Source organism: Myiozetetes cayanensis, unplaced genomic scaffold (genome assembly GCF_022539395.1).
Source record: "Myiozetetes cayanensis isolate MyiCay16 unplaced genomic scaffold, myiCay2020 scf12, whole genome shotgun sequence".
Classification (NCBI taxonomy): Eukaryota; Metazoa; Chordata; class Aves; order Passeriformes; family Tyrannidae; genus Myiozetetes; species Myiozetetes cayanensis.
In genome coordinates, this window is record NW_026086826.1 from 27529188 (window position 1) to 27553094 (window position 23907).

Sequence of the window (23907 nt, forward strand, 5' to 3'; positions counted from 1 at the left end):
GCGTGTTATGACGGGGACAGCGCGAGACTTGGCGAGGAGCCTGGGATAGGCCGGGCGTGAGCACAGAGAGGAGGAGGAGAGCTTCAACCCGTTTTTGTGCCTTTCCCCCCAGAAAGATAAGCAAATCAAGACTCATTACATCAGAACTTCAAAAAAACCCTCAAAAGCCACCTGAGAACAATCACAGAATAGTCAACGAGAAGACAAAACCCCCAGAACTCAAGCACAAACCCCCAGAGGAGAGAGGTAACCCTGGGTGCCCACTGGGACATGCCCTGAGGAGACCATACCTGTAGCACCGATGGCCACAGCCCTCCTCGTGCTGCAGGAGGCAGGTGGTGGGCCCAGAGGAGCCAGGCTGAGCTGGGGTCCGCAAGGCCACGGCTGCGATGCCCACGAGAGGGGAGGAGAAGTTGAGAAGCACCGAAGCAACCAGGTGGGATGGGTCCTCTTGGCCTTGGGTCACGTTGATGACGAGGGGGTTGTGCTGGCACGACAGCTCGTACATCCCTGCAAGATGGGCAAAGAAAGAAGCTACCAGCTCAGCCCCAGGGCTTTGCTTTTGATTTACCTTGTGTGCTCCCGCCCCACATCCCAACAGATCAGTGCAGGAGGCAGAAAACGCCACAGGTGGGGACAGGGGACGGCAGCACCGAACTCAGTGAGAGATCACAGCTGTCGTGGGGGCTCCAGGTGGCCCCTCTTGCTGTCACAGCCCACAGGTTGCTCACCCAGAGAGCGGTTCCCTCCGTCTGTGTCAATCAGCTGGACAGCAACCATCGGCTTGTGCTGCTGGCTTGGGACAGTGCCGGAGGAGGCCAGGAAGACCAGGAGGGAGGTGGGCACTGCAGGTCTCTCAAAGCAAACCTGGGAAGGAGGGCAGGAGAGACCCTGAGAGCAGGCACAAACACAGCTTTTCTAATCCCTCATGTGCAAGAGAGAGAGAGAGGGAACATGGTGAGAGACCAGGAGCAAGGGGTCAGAGACTGCAGAGGTGCAGGGTTGCAAATGGGTGGGAAGAGAGAGAAAGGAAGGAAGGGAGCAGGAACATGGTCCTTTCCCTCCTAATTTCTCTTCTCCCTTTTACTAGTCTTCTCCACATGTATCAGTCCCACCTTGCCATAAATTTACAGCATCTTCACAGCACCCACATTTGCTGCTATTAAAACTGAGCAAGCCCAGGGTGACCACTTTTACTGCCTTTTCTTCACTAGGCTTCAACTCCCACCCCACACAGTGCTGGCCAGGCAAGCGAGGCACCCAGAGAAGACAGCTACCAGCCTTGCCTCCAAAATGTCTCCAGTAAAAAAACCCCAAAGCCCCAAAACAATCCCAAAGAATGTCCCCGGTACCCACAGTGACTGCAAACTGTCCGTCAGCCAACACGCGGAAAGATCTGTGGGAAGAAGCCCTGCCCGCGAGGAGAGCCGACAACTCGCCACTTGTCTGCAGCCCCGAAGGCTACAGGAGGCAGCTGGGAGACTCATGGCATCAATCATGGCAGGGCAGGTGTTCTTTGGGAGTAAGAAGACAGAAATGTTTTCCTCCCCCACCCTGGTACCCCCCCACACCCAGTGCAGAGATGTGTTTTGATCAAGATCCACCCGATAGAGTGTTTGTGTCGAGCACTGGCATGGAGGAAGCTCAGCAATCCAAGGCCAAGGTGTATTTGGGAAGAGGACAAGTCCCGGCTGGCCGGGCACAGCCCAAGGAGCCGGTTGTGGGAGCGGAGGGGACAACCACGCGGGTTTGTGGTGGCAGCCCAGCCTTGGGGGGTGTTTGTGCCACGTCAGGCATTGTTCACTCACGGGAGCAGGAGAAAGCCTTGGGCTTCAGCCCAGGGGTCCCACCCTGCCAGGAGGTGCTCAGCAGCAAACGCCCCATGAGTGAGTCCCCCTGCTGTGTACTTGCTCCCTGAGCCAGGGTTTACTCTCCTGCAGACCTGGCCTGGCTGCACGGAGCGGACCAGAGGGCTCAAACATCTTCATTTGGTACATTCCCACTGTCTCCCTTGGTGAGACAAGCAGAGGGAGGAAGGAAAAGAAACAGGAAAGCAGGAAGAGCCAGTAGTGCTCACAACCAGCTCCAAGGAGCACCCCAGGACAGAGCTACGGCTGGAAAGTCCCAAGGAGCCAGCCCAGTTTTAACCCAACCACCTCCTCCTCCCAGTGTGGTTCCTCAGGGGAGGAGAGATGGTTGGAGAGGTCAGGTGAGGCTTTCCCTGGACTACACAGCTTAAGGTGGAGAGTTTAGTCTTTCCCTTCCTACAGTGCATCTACATGAGGGTGAAGGATACTGGCCCCAGGTTAGACCAACAGTAGCTGACTTGATTATCATCCCAATCCTTTTCAATACCTATTATGTGCTTGGCCACAGCAGGCTATCTCCTTAATTTTCCTCCCTCCCTCTCCCCCTTTCTGTTTAATTTCCTGCACGTTACACATCCTGACTTGCTTACAAGGGATTTTGATGTCTCTCCTCATCAGATGTATTAAAAACTGAGAACAAAGCATGGCTGGATATCTGCAAATCACAACAATTCCCATCTGCAGACAAACCCACAGGGCCTGGCAGACGCTTTGTTAGGTGGCACAGACACACAAATCTCTTGCTCCCAGCATGGCAGCAGGCATGGCAAAACACTGGCACAGGTTGCCCAGAGCAGCTGTGGATGCCTGGAAACATTCAGGGTCAGGCTAGACGGGGCTCTGAGCACCTTGGTCTAGTGGAAGGTGGGTCTGAACTAGAGGGCCTTTAAGTTCCCTTCCCACCCAAACCATTCTGTGATTCTTGGACCCAGCCTTTCCCTTGCTCATTGGTGCCACCTCTTGAGAAACACTGCAGGAAGCAATTCCTGCCATCCAGTGAGTTTTGTGGTGCAGCTCTGACCTGGGTGACACAGGTGCAACAGCTTTAAAATGGCCATGGGAGTCAGTGGCCACAAAACACCACGTGCACGTGGGTACACATGTGCAACAACAGCACCATTCCTGCCCGGGCAGGCAGCTGGGCTAGGCAAATTGTCAACAAAAAAAGCTGTCTTTCCCAACCCAATATGTTACCAATCAGGCCAACTCTATTAAAAAAAAAAAAAAAAAAAAAAAAGAGAGAGAGAAAAAGGGCATATTTATTACTAGTCCATAAATAATTTTATGGGCGGAAAATAATAGCACTCCTAGAGAGAGCACAGAGAACCAGTAATGAAAGTCTTTAATATAAACATCCATAGAGGAAGAGAACTGACCACAAGCTCCAATAAAACTGGAACACGCTTTAACCCCTGGTGAGAAGTGGAAAGCAAGCTTTCATCTAGGTAGGGCAGAGGGGGAGGATTGCTTCTTTCTCACTAGCCAAAGGAAGAAAGGAGGCACATTTGTCATGGCCAGACACCGAAGCCAGAAGGTGGGTTGTGAACACACAGACAAGGAAGAGTGGGAAAAGTAAAAAAAAAAAGGTTAAAGGAAGGTTTTTTTGAGAGACAGAGGACCTCAGAGTGATACCCGTTTACTGACTCAGGTCTGATGATCCGCCAAGTCATCTGAGAGTTTTGGGAAGAGTCCTCTCTAGAGAACCTCGAACAAAGCAGGGCAAGATGTGTCTCAGACTGCAGAGGGAGCAGCATGCCAGAGCCTGGCTTTCCAGAAACACCAGGCAGCAGCCACAAAACCTCTAAGCTGTGCCTGTGGTCAGAAACCCAACGCTGTAAAAGTGCTGTTGGCCTAACCCTCAGCTCTCCTCCGTCCTGCTCCTTTGCTTGTTGGGTCTGATCCTCCCAAAGGCTGCCCCCAGCTCCCCAGGCAGCCCCTGAGCCCCTGTTGGGCTGCAGGACCAGCACCTTGGGGCACAGAAGTGCCAGCTTTGGTCTGGAGTTATCCGAAGGACCTGTGTGCCACAGCTGATTGCTGTGGTGCTCAGGACCCCTCAGGATGACACAGTATATTTGGATACCCTCTGCTGCTCTTCACAGCCACGGGGGACAAAGGCAACAAGGACTTTAAACACAGCTTGTGCCTTCCCTTTGCAGGTGTTCAAGCACTGCTTGAATGCAGGGGAGGGACAGGAGCAAGTTGTTTCTCAGCCTCAAGGCATTTCTGTGGGATTTTGGTTTCATGCACTGTCCTTCTCCTGGCAATCTGCCCCAAGATGGGTCTGCTGTTCACACTGAGAATGAGGCAAATAGAAAAAACCCACACACAGGCAGTTGGTTTTTGCAGAGAGGCCTACTCAAGTATTTTTTAAGGTTGCTGTAGCTCCTACAGGACAGAAAAGGATGGGGTTTGTCACCAAAGTGCTGGATAAAGACAAAAAAATCCTCTGTGCCTGACCACACATCCTCACTTACCTTGAGCCAAACTCCCTCATCATGCAAGGGCATCTTCTCCTCATCTGGGTCCTGAGCATTCTCTTGGCTGTGAGCACAGGGGAACCAAGCAGCCTGTAAAAGGTCCTTTGGCACATCGTGAAGGTGGGGTTTACATACCTGAAACAAGAGATTTAACTCAACTCAGAAAGTTGCAAGGAAAGTGAGAGAGAAAAAGCACCTACAAAACCCCAAGGAAGACTCAACAACCATTGAGAAGGATCCCAAGGTGGTTTCCAGCATGAAGAGACTTAGGATGTCATTTCCAAAGGGACACCTCACTGCCCACACATCTGCACAGGAGGCATATGCCATTTTGGAGTGCTGTAAATACCCTGTTTGAGCACCTCACGGTGTCTATGGGACAGGGTAAGAAATAATGAGCCAAGCTGTGAACTGGTAGGTAGGACCAGTTCAGGACATCCTGATTTTGGCTGTGCTCATGAGATACAATGGTGTGATTCATTTGCCTGAATACCAGGGTATTCCAGACATTCCCATAGGCCTGGCAGACAAAACCTTGGAGATACACGTGTCACTGTAGAGGAGCAGACACTGGAGCCCAAAGCATCTCATTAGACTCGTACATGTGGGCAACTTAATCACGCTGCAGGTTCTCAACACTGTTCCTTACATCAAGTCAGGAGAAACACACGCATCAAGGACTAAATATGATCCCCTTTACATATTTCTTGCCCTTCTTCAGCTTGCTAGGAAAGAACATTACACACCACGTTAACGCCAATCAGGCGAAATCCCCTCCAGGCTCTGCTCCAAAGCCCATATGAAAGATGGGAACTCTCCCATTGATTTTTCCTTGGCTTCAGATCAGAGGGCTCTGAGAGCGGTACAGATGCTGATGTGTGCGTGATTTCACCCTGTCGGGCCCTGACCTTATAAGGTATCAGACTTACAAGGGTTTTTTTAAAGCCACCAGTGGGACAAGTCACATGCTCCAAGTTGTGCACTTGGCTGGTGGGATGGGGGTGGTTACAGGGGAGGTGCTCCCTGCCTTGGATGAAACACCCCTCCATGAACTGCAGTTCCTGGGCTTAGAGACTGATGAAAGAGGGGTGTGAGAAGTGCCCAGGTCTTCCACTGGCTCCCTGTGTGGGAATATTGTTGTTAATTAAAGCTTCCAGGGCTGCTTTGTTTGTGCTCTTGCAGCAGTGACTTCCTCAGCATGGGCTTTGCTAGAACACACTTTTTTGACCATGCCTTCACTCACCTTCACAACAGGTTCTCCAGTGACCAAGGAAGCAGGGCAGGACTTCCCATCCTGGTGGGAGGCATAGGCTCTCACTGCCCACAGATCCACGTATCCATCAGGAGTGTAGGGACCACAGTCCAGGATGCTGCTTGTCCTCTCGAAAGGCTCGCACACCCCGTCCCCATCATGCACGTAGCACAGGCTTGGTTCCCCTGCAGGAAGAACAGGGGTGAGCTGCTCACAAAGCAGGCTCTAGGCACACACACCTCCTCCTGTTACAGGAGTTTTGTTGGCTGTTTAGCCTGGAGTTTTCCCACCACGAGGGCCTGACAAGATCCGTGGATCAGTCCAACTGCAAACCCAGGCTTTGTTGAGATGAGGTGCATCCCCCTCTGCTCTAAGAAGCAGTGTGACTAATGTACAGGCTATTGACTCCTGCCTCAAAAGGAGTCAATCCATTTGGATCTCTGTCTCAATCCACTTGGACTCACCAACACAGTTGAAGCCTTTTTCCTTTTTACACTTCCTGGAACAGCCATCTCCATCCAGCAAGTCCCCATCATCACATTCCTCCTTCAGGCTCCTAAGGGGACAACAGATGTATTACATATCCCCTTTGACCCAACACTCTTGTGCTTCTGCCTAGTCATGAGCGAGGACCCCATATAATGGTTCCAATTCTGCAGGAGCAGGGAGAAGAGGAAGAACCACATGTGGAATAAGGTAGAAAAAAGAAAACATCTTGCCAGGTGATAAAGAGAGGTTGAATCACAGCATATGGGAGAAGGCATGATGATGCAGTGACTTTCCTATAACACTTGAGGCAAGAACTATGGGAGAATGGAATAGTTACAGAACCAAGCATCAGGAAGGCTTCTTGCTGGAAAAAGCAAGTGTTGGAGAGGGTGGGAGGTTCTGAGACAGAACTGGTGTTTCAGTGGGAGCTGAAGAAGGAGAGGCAGGAGAAAGGAGAGAAGGTTCCTCTCCCTTTTCTCGCACTGCTAAGAAAACTGTTTTCAAAGGAAAGTGATTCTCAATAACCTGGAAATTGAAGTCTGAAAAAGCTAAATATGGAAATTTGGCATAATTAACCCCCAGGCAGAGGACTGGGGTCTCTCAATGTAGAAATGGTGCATCTCTCATCATCTGGGCTCTCTGAGCAGTGAGCAGACAGCTCTCTAAAGACACCACAGTGCATAGGACTGTGCTTATTGCAGAACCTACTTCTGCAGGGCCATCACCCTGTGCAGAAAGTTATACTGCCCAGTTCCAAAGGTAGATCCTCTGTGACAGTGCAACATCCAAGCACTGCAGCGAAGCACAGAGGATGTTCAGGTTGGACCCCTCATCCAGACGCTGCCCTCAAGAAGACCATTCCCTGTGCACCCAGCATTTTACAAAACACAAGCTCTACAGCCCAGTCTGCTGCAGGAATCCCGTGCAGCACCTTCAGCCAAGGACCCACGGGTGGAGGACCAACCCGCTGCCTCCCTCTGGGGCAGGACAACCCAGCAGCTTTGAAGAACCTCCACTGAGAGCCTGACTTACATGGTCACCTTCCCATCCCCACAGTAGGGTGCTCCGTGGACATGGACGAGCGGTGGGGAGGCTTCTCCTGAGGTTGTCCCAGAGACTACCTGCACCTGGTAGCGGTACACGTGCCCAGGTGTGACTTCCCTGCAGGAAGAGAGACAGTTTGAGGGAACAGCAACATCTGCAGCGGATTTGCTCACCACAACCGTAGGTATCACGTAGATATCACGCAGCATCACAGTAGGACATGTGTATTCCTACTCTGCCAGAGGCAGAGACTCTGGGAAAAGGGTCTCTTCCAGGTCATGCAAAGGGGTCTGCTGCTTGTTTACTGGGGGTCTGAGCTGGGGAGAAGTGACATTATCTGGAGCAATCACTTTATTGGTTGTATTGTTGTGGAAAAGGTCATTTTACTGGTTGCACTGATGGGGAAAATGTAATTTTACTGATTGTATTGTTGGGGAAAATGTTTCTGGGTTTAACAAGCTGCTTCTAGTTAGCCTGGGCTCATGGGCAGGGGCCATGGTGGGTCTGCAACACGCTTCCTCAATAGCACTGAGCAGGGCTAGTGAAAAAAACCCCAGAACACAAGCAAAACCATCCAGGGATTTAAAGAGGTGGGACCTGAGGTCATCCAGTCTGTCCCAGCCACACGCCCTGAGCCCAGGGTGGAGCAGCCCCATCACTCACGTGTCGATGAACTGGCGATGCACCTGCACGGGGGCAGCAGGGGAGCCGCCCGCGAACGGGGGGTCCCGGAGGAGCCGGTACTGCACCAGCCTGCAGGAGGAGCAGAGGGAGCTGTGGGGCATGGAGGTCAGCAGGGCCGTGTCGATCTCCATCCTCTCGTCAAAGGTGTAGATTTTGACTCCGGACACCTTTTTGGGGATGTTGAGCTTCACGGTGAAGGGGACGTCGCAGAAGGTGTCCAGGGGGCCCAGGTGGATGGACTCCCCCTGCTCCGTCAGGATCTCAATGTCAGACAGCGCCTTGGGAGAGCCCATGGAGAGGTACGTGGTCCAGAGGGTGAGGGAGTCGGGGTAGACGGGGTGCAGGAAGCGCAGCTCCAGGATGCAGCCGTCGGGCTGGGGACACGGCACCGTCATGTTCATGTCAGACAGGTGGAGCTCCGGACTCCAGGCCTGCAGGCTGGGCCCACAGGGCTGATCCACGTCCGGGGGGCCTGGGCAGAAGGGACAAGGAGGAGGCTGGTGAGAGCCAGGGGACAGCTGAGCTCACAGGGACACAGAGGGGCGATCCTCTCTGTAGGTGCTTACACATCCCTTCACACCCACGTGGTTATGCACCCACTATGTCCCAGAGCTGGTGGCATCTGCCTTAACGTCCTGGAAAGCAATAAGCACCACTGGTGTCCCAGCTCCTGGGTACATGCTTACAAGCATAAGGCTTGGTGCACCTGGTGTCTCACAGCCCTCTCAAACTGGGACAGCAATATCCACACTGCAGCTGGATGCAGTGTCAGGCTCTAGGGACAGCCTGGACACAGCTGGGGGACATGAAGCTTCTTGCTCTGTAGTCTCATGGGTGCAGAAAGCTTGCCAAGGGCAGCACCTGAATGCTCCAGGCAGAGCAGAGACTGAAACTTTCCACAGGCACGTGCTGGAAACAAGTCACAGACAGGGACAGACCAGGTCCAAAGCAGGGAAGCAGCTCTGGAAGGCTGTTCTCCCACCAAAAACTCCAGGACAGTGCCCAGGTTGACCTGGGCCTGCCTCCCCTGATGGTGAATTAGCACTCAGCAAACAAAATATACTGTTGGGCTTTCAGACTCAGAAAGCATCACTAGATTTTATTCTCCTGTAGTAAAAATATCCTGGTCTTCATTAACCATTGGAAGCATTTCTTAGGGCCCATCACCAATTCAAAGCCTGCATCTATTTAATACAAGTCTAAAAGTTTCTAAGAAACCATAAAACCTCTCTTTTTCACCAGAACAAACACACACACACACATATGTGGAGATGCACAGAACGACCAGAAGCATGTGGAGCCAGGGGAGCAACAGCAGCACACACAGCCCACGAGATCATTTCAACCTGGTCTCCTGCCTCCTCTGCCTTGCTCTTGGAGGAGTTCAGGCAGCATGAAAAGCCCAACAGCTCCTATGACAGCTGTGTGACCTTGAAAGCCACCACCATGCCCACAAGGTGGGTCTCTAAACCAACAGCTGGATCTCAGCACAAGTTGTAACACCCTGCTGCTGCTCACCTTGCCAGGGAGGAATAACATCCAACCCAGACTGCCCAGGGCTCAGCACAGACTCAGTGGGGTCAGCACAGAGCTCCTCTTGCTCTCTTTGGACAAGGCTGCATGAAAGCCCCTGAGGTTTTTAAGGAGGTCCCAAGATCTATGTTTTGCGACTTATTTCAGTGAAATGCCCCTCCCTTTGGCCAGTATCTCTCAAGAACACCTGTCTGAACAGTGATTTGGGTTGATATTGGTTTGTCCAAAGCCAGCTGGCCATTACCAGGCATCTTCTGGGCACCAACATGTCCTTCCTGCACTACAGAGCTCCCACAGAGGGAAGACAACTGATTCTCTGAAACAAAAAGAGATTCGATTTCTTGTCCCAACAAGATCTCATCTCTGTCTGGGGATACACAGAGAGGAAAAGAGGGGAGAAAAATTACCTTCTGCCTCTTCTGGGGTCCAGTAGCCGGAGGAGTCGCAGACCCGAGGGGAGGAGGCCTCGTGCACGTACTGCCGGAAGGTGCCATCCTCTGCACAGCTGTCACAGAGCGTGTCCTGCTCCCTGCTGACAGGAGGCACACGTTGGCACGTCTAAACAGCACCAGTCAATTTTCCATCCACGTTTGCCCAGGTGGGACCAGACGGGAACTTGGAAAAGCAAAGCTGAGCTCTCAGAAAACCCCTGGGCAGATCATCCTGGCCTGCAACAAGCTTCTTCAAAGATAGGGGAATGACAGGGGCCATAGGAGGCTGGATTTAATCCCTCCTCTTCTCCGTGCTCTCTGTGTAGCCCGGGATGAATAACCTGTCCCCCACCCACCAGTCAGAACTAAGAGACCCCACTTCCCCCGGCAGTGCCTCTGGAGTTGGGTGGGTGCTCTTGGGGCTGTCTCTGCTAAACCCAGAGCCGGGTTTTGGCTTTCAGCACTACTGCAATACAAATCAGTCACAATAATGTCAATTAAACGGTGTCCCACTGTGCTCTCCAGGAAAGAAAAAAGCATTTTTTCTGTGATGAGGGTCAGCCTCAGCCTCTTTCCAGTTCATCTCAGAGGATGCAGAACCCCCACCACAGATCAGCTGTTGAACCAGTTATAAATGAGAACTCGGGATGGTTGGAAGGACCCAGTGCCTCCCTTCTAGAGCTATGTTTTCCTGCTTCCAAATCACTTAATTCTCCACCAAAGCAATTTGTTTGGATCACTAGAGGCCACCCAGCACTCAGAGCCTCTCATGCCTGGGGTGATATGCATGTGCCCTTGTTATCCCTGAGCAAAAGGCCCATTGTGGAGAGCATCAGCTCTTTGAAAAGGCACCAAACACTGACCCAGGAGTGTCCCAGCTGCCATCAAACAGCACTTGCCTTTTAATTACAAGAGACAGCTTTGTGAAACAGCTCCAAAACAAATTCAAGAGCTCTTTAGTATGTGCTAATGGTCCTACAAGGAAAAAAAAACAATGGTCTCACCACCTAAAGCCTGGTGAAAACCAAAATGTTTTAGTAAGAGGGGCTGCTGAAGGGAGGCACTGGTGGTGTGTGCAGGTCTTGGTGGCTCCCGGACGTTGGGGAGAAGACAGCCAGCCACCCAACACTCGTGGCCACGCACTGCTCAGCGGCCAAACAACTTTCCTTGGCACCGTTTCTCTGGTTTGAGAAGTTTCCTGCCTTACCCCCAGTCCGCTGCACTGCTGGTCCGTGACAGCGCTGGGAACGAAACCCAGCTCTTGCGGTTCGAGCTCCCTGCCTTAACCACAGGGCTGCATTTCCTCCCGGTAAATAGCTACTTCATACAATAAGTGCTAAATGAAGCTCATTTTTCATTCCCCGATTGCACTCTGGGGTTTAAGAGCTGGCTTTGCCTCCCGATGCTCTTTGGCTTCCCCTCCCCGGCACCCCGACAGCGGAAAGCTTGCGGGAGAGCCCATCTGCCAGCGGGGCCACGGCAGCAGCCTGGCTCCTGTGTCTGTGGGCTCTGCTGGAGACGACCGAGGGAGAAAGGGATGGGGGGTCCACACCAGTGTCCCTTGTCCCTCCCAGCAGGCTCCTGTGCGATCCCAAGACCACTGTGACAGCAGATCCCTCACCTCTCGTGGATGACACCACTGATGGGAGGCAGCCAGTAGATGCTGAGGGAGTCCTGCGTCTGCCCCGTCACCATGGGAGGGATCGGGATGGGCGCCGGCTTCTTGCCGTGTCCCCAGCGCTGGTACACCAGGTCCAGGTAGCAGTGCATCCGGGCCACTTGGTTGGGGGTGAAGGAGTTGGTGCAGTCATCATCTGGGTGGGAAAGACAGCCCAGGCTGAGGGTGGTGGGGATCGGCCAGTGGGACGCGGCAAGATGCACCCTCTTCACGGCCAAACTGTTCGGGGGACTTCCAGGGAGAGCCGGGAGGCACCAGCGCGGTGTCTCTCCGGTGTCGTGTGTCCCCAAAGCCACAAGATGGCACTGCCTCAGCAGCTCCACATCCCTGCACCTGCCCAGCACCAGCTCGGCCGGCTCCGGCACCTGGGAAGGGCCACGGAACTGCTCCTCAGGCTGTGGTCCTCCTGCCACGACAGGGGAACAGCGGCGCTCTGCCGCTTGCCCTTGCGAACCAAGCCACAGGGGTTCAGAAGGATAATAATAATAATAGTAGTAGCAGCTGCTTCAGGACTGGAGAATAAAGGCACACCACCACAGACAAGAACAGCCTCGATGCAAAGGCCAATGACCCACTGGTAGGGAGGGACAGATGGAAATAGCCTAAAGCAAGAAAGGGGTTAAGAAGCCACTGCAAGCACTGCCTGCCACATCCCAGTGCACCAGGGAGGTGCCACATCCCAGTACACCGGAGGGGCCACACAGGTTGGGGAAAGGAACTACTGATGGAGGTGGAAGGGAGGGAAACCCAAGTTTGAAGGCAGGTGACCCCCCACAACCCTCACGACGATTCCTCGTTACCTGTGTAACTCATGTAGTTGTTGAAGGGTGTCCCTGTGAAGTGTGTCTGGCCGCAGGTGTCGTTGGCAGGGTCTGGATCCCGGCACAGTTTACTCTTTGGGGTGGGGGCAGTGTCAGCACAGAGGTCTCCCGTCTCCATGGACGGAGTTGTCTCCCTGCAGGGATCATCGCAAGATTCCCGCTCGCTCACTCCCTTAAAGACGTGGTACAGCCCCAGGACGTGCCCCACCTCGTGGATCATGGTGTTGGTGTGGCCGTGCATGCCGTAGTAGGCAGGGTTGAGGACAACTCCACCTGGAATTGCAAGTACAGAGACCATCATCCCAAGAAAGAGACAGCAGGCAGCTGCCATTACTCACCCCTGAGAGGCAAAACTCCTCTCATCATGCGTCCAGGTCACAGACAAGGTGCCAGATGTAGACCTGAAGATGGTCATATTAAGCCTCCTGTAGGATGGGATGAGGCTCATTTGCCCTCTTAGAGCTGGGTAGGTAGTTTTTCTTCCCCTTCTGACCACATTATTCCCCCCTCAATACCTTCAATCGTTCCAGCTACCGTTTCCCTCTGTGTCTTTTTGCGTATTTATAATTCTGTGTCTGCTTTGGATCCCACTTACACCTCCAAATGAGTTTTGGAGCCAGGTCATCAAAACAAGCTATGATGCAACTTTAAGGGGATCATCTTTTGAATCAGAGGCCAGAAGTCCTTCCCTAGCCTAGACAGGTGGCTTTGGCATGCCAGCGCCCTTGGCAAGTGAGAACAACGAGGCGCCGAAGTCCTGACACACTTGGCTGTGCCAACTGGAAGCCACTTTCAGCACAAGTCCATATGGAGATTCCAATGAACTGCCTCTGGCTCAGGCTGAGAAATCATCCATGATCTATTGCTTCAACCTCCAAACCAGATCCTGAGGAGTAAATTTAATCTCTCATGAGCTTCTGTTGCAATCCACTAAGCTTCTACCACCAACCTGACACAAACATAGCGTATTTCAGAGCGGGATTTCCCAAAGCGCAGCTTCTGAAAATCCCACCATCCCCTTCAGAGGGATCTGAGTGTGGCAAGGTAGACCCAATGAACCAGGTAGGATCCCTCCACCCCTCAAAAACCTACTCCTCTTCACTGGGGCACCCCAGCCTCTGACTCCTGGGGGCACAAAGGGGCAGTTCTTCTCCAAGCCAGCCTGATGCAGGTTCAGCTGTCAAAGATATTGGGCCATGGGCACAGATGAAGTCCCCCAGAAACTGCCCAGCACTTCCACCTCAAAGTGACAGCAACAGCACAGAGTTGAGCAGGACCCATGACGATACCGTCCTAAATCTCCCCATGGCTGCAGGACAAGTTGCTTTTCCTCTCCTGCCGGCCTGTCTGATGGGAAGAGCAAGGATCAAGGATGCTGATGAAAGCCATTAGGAGCAGAGCCTTCCCTTTGCTCACTGCCAGCCTCTCCAGCTCCTGATATGGCATGCACACCCTGCACTGACACCTCTGTGCTACATCTGCCGGGTAACTGTCCACAGAAGATGCTCAAGAACAAAAACATTTACTTCTCTGGCCTCCTTTTATTTGCCTCCTTTCTTTTGTCCAGATTAAAATGTCTTTGAAATCTCTGCATTTTTCTCCCTGCTTTGAGGCTTTTCACTCTCCCCTTTTCTCCTCTCATTCTCATGCTCCATCCACTCTTCCATGCTGCCTTACAGCAGAGGAGCAAGGGCTGGGGAGTATCAGCAAGACAAGTGGGCTAAAAGCAGACCCCAGCATGTGCCCAGGCTGACTCCAGGCAACACCTCCGTGGCTTGGGAGACTGTTTTTACACAACCACTTTTAACCCAGACAGCTTGGATGGCAGCGTGGCAAATAGCTGGCTCTGGCACAGCTTGCTCCCCCTTTGCAGGGCCCTGGGGGATTTACTGTGCCAGCTACCTCACAGCAGAGCCTCTGCCACTGCATCTCTGCTGATGATCACTGCCCCTGCCAGCAAAGCTAGAGCTGGCAGGGGGCCACGGTGTGATCATCTCCAGCCACAGAGACTGCCTGAAATCAGCTCCGTGCGCTACCGGAATACCTCACGTCCTCGAGTACAGGGCATTCCTTCCCAGAGAGGGTTTTCTTCGGAGCACTGTGTCCCTGGCAGGACACCAGCGGGTCTGTGACTCCTCTAGAGGAGCCATGCTGGGTGAACACTGCATTTGGGGCTGGAAAGGGACCTTCAGAGACGCCCATCAGCAGTTCTCTCGAGCCCTCGCAGCAGGGTTGTGAGAGGGTGAAGAAATAAGAGTGGCATCTTCAGTGGAGCATCCTGCGTGTGTGGCCCATGGCAGGGCTGAGAGACACCACTGACCTGTCAAGAGGCACCACTTCTTAGCTCAAAATTCATGTTTATTGCTCTTCCTTCCCACAGTGAGGATCTTCTGCCCAGGGCTCGAGGCAAAGGATGGGTCACAAAGTAGCTGCATTCCCTTTCTCCCTGGTTGTAAGACAACAGAGCAAAGGACTTTGCATCCCATCAGTCAGCTCTTGACCCTTTAGCTGCCTGGAGATGGGCCACAAGAAGGTAGAGAGGTGGAAAAATCCTTTTGGGACCTTCCTGTTCCAGCCTGTCAACTATGAGGTTTTGGAAGCCATTCCCCCCAAAATTACCACCCTGGTAAAGGCTATAGATAGCAAAGGGCATCCCACTGATGGAGAGCCCAGCAGGCACATTAAAAAAAAAATTAAAAAAAAGCTGCTTCTCATTTGAATCAAACCAGGGCATGAGAGAAGAGAGAACAGAAAGAAAAGGCATCTCTGCAGCCAAACCCAAGCCTGAGCAAGGCAGGGGGCTGCCTGCCCAAAGGTCTGGAAGGAGGAATGTGCTCACAGAAAGAAAATAGTGTTCATAAACAAGTAAATGGGATGTGAAAGCCCTGCACACATCCTGCAGCTCTAACCACAGGGAAAGGGGCTGAGCACCAGGGCATGGGGGGCCTTGTGACCAAGCAGCCTCCTCCCAGCAGAAACCCAACACTCTTCCCAGGCGTGGAATAAATGGGATTCCGGTACAGGGAGGGAGAAAACTCTCACAGGGGAGGGATGCCAAGGTTGGGATACCCTGTCCCTCCCCTCCTCTCTGCTGGTTTCCCCTGTCCCATTCCTCCCCCACACTCCACAAGGATGTTCATATTTTTAGTACTTTTTTTAACAGCTAATTAAATGGCAGGATTAGAAACAGCATGAGAACCCTGCCTGCCTTCCAGAATATCCCTATCCCTTCATTCCCTGTCCCCACAGCTCCCTGATGAGTTGGGAGAGCTCCCAGCTTTGGACCAGGAAGTTCTATTTCCCCTCTGCAGGATCCTGGCTGTGAAGGCAAGATGTGGAAGAGTTCATAACATCCCGACAGGACGAGCCTCCCCTCTCTCTCTCTCCTCGGGAGATCAGGCATTCCTTCTCACCTCTGCCTCCTCCTGCCCTGGGAGATGGGCTAAATTGGGCTTTAAGTGCCTGAGAACCAGCTCGAGGAGGTTCCCAAGGTCAGCATTTACACAAAAAGGCTAAAATCCTCAATATCCCTATGATATCAAGGGGGTCCAGCACTGCAAGGCAAGTGAACCAGAGACTTCTTTGGACTTGCTCACCCAAACAAGTCCAGACAGCTGGAAAACTTCAGTTCTGACCTCACAACACCTTGTTCCTCCAGACCAGATCTCCAGCTGCAGAGCCGGTAACATCCCCAAGGCCAAGCCCCCACTCTGATCAAGGAACAAAAGACACCCAGTCCAGTGAATGATTAGCACTGGTGTGGACCCCACTTCTCCTCACACATCCCTGGAGGGTCACACTCCCAGGGCAGACTCTGCTTCCAGCCACGATCAGTGGCAATGCCGAAGGACTCTGGTCCACGCCAGCCCCCAAGAAGCCAACCTGTTCCCATGTCCGGGCTGTCCCAGAGGACATTCTTAAGCAACCACGGGACCTTTAAACAGCAAACCACAAAGCTGAACCTGCGTGGCGGGGCCAGTGTTCCCCAAACACTGAGTCACAGCCACTGATGGAAGGAGCGCATGACAGTTAGTCAGACAGGAAGATGGCCATTGCCTGAGGTACCTTTGATGGAAGGGCTGGCCCTCCTTCAGGATCCACCGGCCTCTGCCAGATATATGAGCTGGCCCCAGCTTATATAACTGCAGAAAGTATTTATAACATCAACTGTTCACAGTTCCCCTGCCCTTCGACCATGTTTGTGCAGTTCACATGCAGCTACACATGAAGTCGAAAGCATCTGCATTATTACGCTGCTGGGGCTTCTGAACAAGGCTTTCCACCACGGAAAGCTCAGGGTGTTTTAAAGGGAGCTCTTTGATTTCTTCTGTTTTGTAGTTAAAAAAGATTTACTCCTAAGTTCTCAGAAAACTCACTCCAGACTCCAAGAACTCTGAATTTGAGAGGAAGTCACTGTGATTATGGTGGAAAGACTGAGACAGACGGTATGGTCACAGGGAGTGGTGCAAATAGACCTGAGAGTTTCTACCTCTCCTGCTGGCTGGCTGCAAGTTGTCTCTGTCTAGGAGCTCCACAGCAGCTGAAATCCACTGTCTATAGAAATTTCATAGACCATTTCACCCTCTCCAAGTCAGTAATTATCTTTTATGCTTCAATGAAAGTAGCTGCTGTTGGCTGTATTATTGGTAAACCAACCCTAAGCCTTGAGAAAGGCTGCCTGAAAATCAAATTCACTCAGGGAAAAAAATCTGGAGGAGAGCAACGGAACTGTAACTCATCAGCACAGAACTGCTCGTAGCCCCAGATGAGCATCACGAAGAGGAGGGGATGAAAAACAAAGTTCACTGAAGGTGAGAACACCAACAGGTGAGAAGGTGAGAAGGACCCTCTTGAAAAACACACTCAAAGGTCATGAAAGAATATTTTCTAAGGAGGTCAAAGTCCAGATGGCATATTAAACAACTTCTTGAGAAGAATTGATGAAGAACAGTTTGGAAACAGTAAGTTTAGTGATCTTTGGCCTGAAGCAAAGTGTTAAAATAGATGAAGGGAAGGCAATTAGAGAGGAAAAAGTCTCATGGAGCTCCTCCTGAAAACATCTAATAAAGTCCAGTTCAGGGAAACAAAGAGAGCAAAATCTGACCAAAGCTCTCTGGAGTCAAGAGGCAGTTTGTCTTCTTGGAGAAGTCAAGTCAAACTCAAGGAACAATCTTATTCATGTAGGGAACCAAAGCATGAAAGGGTCTGTATGTGTGTAGGAGAAAAATCAGCGTGGCATTTCTGCTGCATGGGAGCAGCCTTTGGCAAGGGGGAAGCAGGGTTTGTGTGCTGACCTTCATAGTTTAAGGTCAGGACAGACAGGAGATTAGCAAGATTCAGTGCAAGGGAAGGAGTATGTCCTTTTGGAGACAGACCCCTCTCTTGTGTATAGATCTGTCTCCACCCCTGGCCACATTTAGGCCCTTGAAGTTCAGGAATGTTTCTCAAACTGCCATTCACTCCTACCAAAGTTTTCCTTGCTCTCCTCACCGCTGAGCTTTCACATCTACTCAGATTATCCAGTAGCCTTTTGTGAGGGGTTTTGTCAGCAGGCACATATTCATGGCCTCCTCAGCCCTAAGTTTTGTTTTGCTGGACAATAATACACATTGTGCGTGGTACAAAACACATGGTGATGTGGTGGAGCTCACTGTTTACGGAGAACAGAGTCCACCACCCGCCCTCCTGAGCTCATTAAAGCTAAAACCAAGGACTGCCTCGAACCAAAGTCTTCAGTCAGTGCCAGAGCCCCAAAGAAGGTCAGATCCAGCTTCATACTTCACAGCTCTGGCACCAGAGCCAAGACAACACCCCTTTTCCCCTGAACCTCCACGCTAAAGCCCTGATCCAACATTTCCAGATGGTACCACCTCTCGTGTCCCTGGCTGGCCACAAGCTCTGAGACTGGAGCTAAATGCAACCTTTTGATGAGACCAGTCACCCCAACTACCCCTCTGTACAACTCCTTGTGAGCTGTTGGGAGGGGTCTGAAGGGAACATGTGTGGTTGAAGCACTTGCTGCAGTCAGATGATTGTCAAGCTGAGCCTTGGAAGTGATTTCTGGAAGCCAAAAGAATAAATTTCATGGAGATTTGCCTTCCTCAACAAGCAGCTGTAGCAATACACTATTGAAAAAACAGTCCTGAAACTCATTGAGGGAGGGAAACTGGCAAAAAGGAACTTTAAAACAGGTCTTTAACAGCAGTGTAAAACTTTTAAGGGTTGAACATCACGCACTTGTAAAAGCAGAAGGTCTAGGTCTGCTGTGCAGGTGTCAGGAGTAATTATTTCCAGTTACTTATTGAGAAACACTTCAGACATTTTGACTGCAAAGTGTAAAGGGCTTTGCCAGAAAACTCCGACACTGAAGAGGTGAAGGGAGAGGCAGGAAAAAGAAACAGCAGAAACAGCAGAAAACACACAATACAGCCACACTCTAGGGAACCAGTTGTCTTTCTGGCTGTTTTGCAGCCTACAAGGACTCATCAATCCTTAAGGGTCTGCCTTGAATCCACTGAAGCCAAGGAGAACTTTGCCTCCAGCAGGTGGTGAGCCAAGTTATAAGGGCATGGTAAAATTTGATAGGTATCCTCACACTTGCAGCTGGATTCAGAAGTGGCCAGTGCTGGCTGCCTGGTCAGCCTGGAGTCGCTCAAATCCGGAGTCTCAGCTCTCAAAACACTCACACTCCTGGTTTATCTGTTCCTTACTACATGCTGCACAGCCAACTTCACTGTTTCCAGAATCCTAGAAGATAGACCTGGAAGGTCCCGGAGAAGCCAAATACGAGTGTAAAGCTCTCTCCAGAGCCTGCACTAATGGTGAACCTGCATTTCTGTGGTCTCTGTCCCACTGCCCCACTGCCTTCACTGTTAGAAGTTTCTCATAACCTGGAAGTACCTTTTCAGTCTATAATCTCACCACCTTATCCATCTGAACATGGAACAGCAGCTCCTTTCCTTACAGCAGCAGCTATTGGTACACTCAGACCCTCTTACTATGACCTTCTTATTAAGTATCCTCAGTGTTGAGCCACATCACACACACCTCTTTGCCAAGTCAACGAAGCAAGTGGAAAACCAACAATCCTGAGACCCCTTGAGTGGGATAACTTACTTACCCAGGTGACTCAGGGCCTCTTTATCCCACGGCCAAGTGGCAGCACCAGCCAACTCTTCCCTCACCGAGCTGGCGAAGTAAACATTGAGGAAGTGGGTGCTGTTCAGCTGCAGTGCCTCCTTCAGCTCCTTCACGCTCATGTACGCCCTGCAAGGACAAGGGAGAGCAGACAGTCAGCACAGACTCCAACAGAGCAAAGAGGAATGGCAGGAGCCACCCAGAGATATCCTACAAAGGGTGCAGCAGGCCCAGAGACCCCATCCTTGTCTCTCCAAAACAAGCAGTGTTTGGTAAAGTGTGGCAAAATTCAGCATTTCAACAGGATATTCCATGGCACTACTAGGGAGCAAGTTCTGCCAGTGAGGGGTTTGGGTGGGAGGCAATCATGCAATTCTGAAGACGTTTGCTAATTATAGCCACCAGCAGGAAACTCATTCTTCCCTCTGTGTGGCTGTTCCTGCGCAGATCAAAAGTCTGTATCACATTCATCAGTACCCCAACAGTCCCAGTGTTGGTCTTTAGAGAGTTCATGTTCTCAGCTATGAAAAACAATGAGAATCTAACCTAATAACAACAATAATAACTCCCATAATAATAGCAGTGGGATTATAGGCCCTTGGGCTGTGCTGCTTTTAAATGGACTTCAATGATCCTTGTGAGTCCCTTCCATCTCAGGACATTCTATCATTTTACATTCTATAAATCAAGTACTACCTTTTCCACCGTCAGTGCCATTAACCTCACAGGCTGAGACAGGATTAGGACAGGCAGCAGACGTTGTCCCTCCATTCCTACAACTTGTTTCTAAGTATTCAAAACCTGAAGACCCTGCCCCAATGTTTGTGAAGCCATCAATTTAAGAGATTCTAGACAGGGAAAAAAAAAAAACAACAACTTATGGAAAGGCTTCAAATACATCACTGTGGAATGATGATGGAAATGCACCATTGTGGAAATATGTCATAAGAATGACTAAACCTGCAGCATTAGGCCAACAGCAACATTAAGGTGGTGGAAAGCATTTCACTTATTCCCATGCTTCCAGGAGCAATTGGCATCTTTGAGCTGCGTGGAGAGGTTACAAAGGGAGGACGGTCAGTACTTCACACTGGGCTCGCCATGAAGGCACAGCAGCTCTGTTTGAACAAGTAGCTTCTGTAGAGTGGTGTCTGTCAGGGCAAGGAAGGAAGGACAAAAAAATGAGCATGGACTAAAGGGAAAAAGGTGTGTTCTCATCTGAGATGTGACTTGAGAAAGAAAACCAACAAAATGTGCAAATACGCTGTTTGAAATGGCAAGATCCCGAGTCAAGTTATTACACCAACAGGTTTGTTTGGAGAGAGAGAGGTTGCTACAGCAAATTGAAGAGAAGGAGGAAAAGCTGAAAAAATAGAGGATTCCAGAAATAAACTAGAGCAGGATGGCATGTGGAACAGAGTTGGATAAACCCAAGGGCCTCTTCCCTGGACCTGAAATAGCAGAGACTTTCAGAAGCCATTGCTGACTTGGGAGGTGTCAGATAATCAGGCTCTGCTGACTGCCTCTCCCCTACCAGTCAGCCCCAAAAGACCATCCCGGGCTGGAGGCATCTCACCCACCTTCCCATCAGCTCTGAAACTTCAGTTACTCCAGAAAAATCTTGGCTGGACTGTGTGGCGAGATGAGATGACCAGCTTGTCTTCACCAGGCCCCGAGATCTCCCACCACAAAGCAGCATTCCCAGAACACTTTCCCCAGCCACATCAGCTTGCGGAGAGAAAACTCTCCCAACCGGAAAGGACAAATTAGGAGAACATGATCTCTTGCCTGTGATGTCTCGCCTGAGCATCCCAGACACGCGCCACGCTGACGCCATCCCTCCAACCCAACCAAGACGGGAGCAGGCCGGGAGGAATAGATAGGGAGAAGAATAAACAAACCTGAAGGACATATTTGTGGCATGACTCGGAAGAAAGAAAGGCAAAAATTTCGTAGAAATAGAGCATAAGGAGCGGGGAGGGGGAGAGAAAGTCTCCTTCACTCATCAGAGCTGCTCGGGGTACACAGACTTAAAAATAACATCAATTCCTGACCTATGATATCTCGGAAAAATAGCCCCAAACCCTTCCAGGCTGTCCAAATTCCAGGAGCCGACGTCAGCCCTATTGAGAGGGATATTCCTGCTGCCCCTCTTGTGGAGACATGATGTTTTTCTGGCTGTCGCCTGCCGGTCCCTTGACATTAGCAGCATTTTTTGTCAAGCTTTAATTATAAATAACTGTAGTTTCCTCCATTGAGAGATTTGGATGGTTGAGGGATGTGTCAGGGATAGAGGGAGCAGTTCCAGCACCGAGATGCTCAGATGAGTTGGACGGACAAGGAGAGGAAAGGACCCCAGTCTCACCCACTATGGCATGGAAAGCACAGATGTCCTGCTGACATCCCCAAAGACACGAGCGAGACCACAACACCTCTGGACTGGGCAACTCCAATTCCCCTCAATCCACATTTCCCACTGGCATCCTTAGGTTAGACAAGGAGCACGCAACTGGCGTCTGAGCCTTTTGCTTCCTGCCAAAGGTTAAGCTCTCCCTCTTCTCCAGCGCTTCTGTGATGCTCCCTGGGGTGAAGGCTGAGCAGCCTTTGGTCTCCACAAACAGCCTAAGTGACAGACCTCTCCTCTGCTCCCCAGATAGCTTTCCAACGCCTACAAGACCAGAGTAATCCAAATTAGATGGCATTGACAGTAAGCCAATATGGAAACACAAGGAAGGACAGAAGGATACCTGAAGGTACAGACACCAGCTGAGGAGTAAAACCCAAAAATCCCCCAAAGAACAGGGCAGAGGATAGAAGAGAGATCAAACAGGGACATCAGGTTTGCCAGATGAATGACACTAGTCAATGACCTGACTCTAAGGCAGGCTTCAGCACCACACTGCATCCTGCTTTACTTGTGTGGGGCGGTGTCAGCGTTGAGGCTCTTCTTGCTGTCAAAAAAAAGAAAGGAAGATCAAGTCCAGCAGCTTCAGTGACTGTATCACCACAGAATAGTGTAATCAGAATCAACTGGCAGGTGGAGAGGATCTCCAAACAGGTCTAATTAGATCTGGTTGTTCAAGGTCAGGCCCAGCTACAAGGACAGAGGTTTCCCCACCTCCCTGGGCAATTTTTCTAGTAACCATCCTCAAGTTAAAAAGGAAATCCTAATGTCTAATCCAAATTTCTCACATTTAGACAAGTTGTGTCCATTGCTTCCTGTCTTTGGTCTTCCTGGAGAAGTCATTAAATTACTCCAGCTCTGTATGGCAAACTCTTACTGCACTAGACCTTACTGTATTAAAGTCTAAAGACCCAAAGCTTCCTTTCTGAGCAGTCAAAACATCACTCATCCATGATGCCAGACCTCCCTGGAGAACCCTCACATCTTTTTCTCATGCTTTTCCTTTATCCTAAACCATAGGGGAGGCAGCATCTGCCCAGTCGTGACTGTAAGTCAGGCCTTGGTCTGGCTTGGCCAAAGGAGAAGGCTTGACATACCCTGAGGAGGCAGAGTTATTGTTGCTTTTCCAGCAGGAATTTCTGGCAGCAACAACAGGACCACTGCTGGTGCAGAGGTGGGCGAGAGGAGAGGATCTGTGGGGCAGCAGAATGTACAATCGAGCTGTAACACAAGCCTGACGGGGTTTAAGGTGGGAGAAGAGGAGCAAGAGTGGCACTTTTTAGTGACAGCCATATCATATCAGGAAGCCTCAGGGCCTCAAAGTGGCCATGACCACCAAGGAGCAAAAGATGGCACCCCCAAATGAAAAGCAAGGTCAGCGTGTATCCTGTGCAGTACCATGAATCAAACTGAATTCTCTGGGTACTGCAAAGGACACAGTGTGTAATGCCACAGGAATTCCACTGCAACTCAAAAATAGGAGTCTTTTCCCTGTAGACGTTTCAGAGGGGATGTGGGAGTGGGGCTGGGTGGAAGCTGTCCAAGTGCCCTCCGTGGACAACTGGAAAATACTTGAGAGCCAGCCAGCTCCAGCTAACCATACAGCCTAATGAAGTCACAGGGGATTCCTGGCTCTGCTTTCATGTCCTTCAACCACCGCAAGGAAATTCCTCTTCCTACTCCCCGCAAGCAGAGAGGCTCCCTTTTCCCCCAAACCTCTGTTTGACAGATGAGGAATCCCTCAGACTTCCCAGAAATGAGCACCAGTCAGCCAATAACACTTTCAGCGTGCGGACAACACATTTCTCCGAGGCTGCAAAGGGTTAATGCAACACACAGCAACCTCGGCTCTGAGGCAGCGGCCACAAGCCCAAGAGCCACAGCTCAATCCATGGAGACAGGTGGCTGATTCAAGTGGCATGAACATTTCTGGAGGGCAGACTCTAAATTCTCCATATCCTCCACAAAGGGAGATGCTCCTCCACAGGGTGAGCCAAAGCGATTACCTTCCAGTTCAGGACACCAAAAGGCTCCTTTCCGGGGTGGCTCTTCTAGCAGGGAAGTCTAAAGGGATAACCCTCCAGTCCTG

The 23907-nt window shown here is 51.1% G+C and overlaps 1 protein-coding gene across 1 annotated transcript in view; it reads right to left on the bottom strand.

The window, feature by feature from the left end:
• PAPPA2 (pappalysin 2) overlaps positions 1 to 23907 on the bottom strand; it is an 86531-nt gene that overhangs the window by 40174 nt on the left and 22450 nt on the right. Inside the window, 11 exon segments of the mRNA XM_050307141.1 lie at positions 291 to 510; positions 732 to 867; positions 4343 to 4480; positions 5589 to 5782; positions 6062 to 6153; positions 7119 to 7247; positions 7794 to 8286; positions 9755 to 9876; positions 11400 to 11592; positions 12257 to 12550; positions 19398 to 19543. Coding sequence (XP_050163098.1) covers positions 291 to 510; positions 732 to 867; positions 4343 to 4480; positions 5589 to 5782; positions 6062 to 6153; positions 7119 to 7247; positions 7794 to 8286; positions 9755 to 9876; positions 11400 to 11592; positions 12257 to 12550; positions 19398 to 19543 — 2157 coding nt within the window.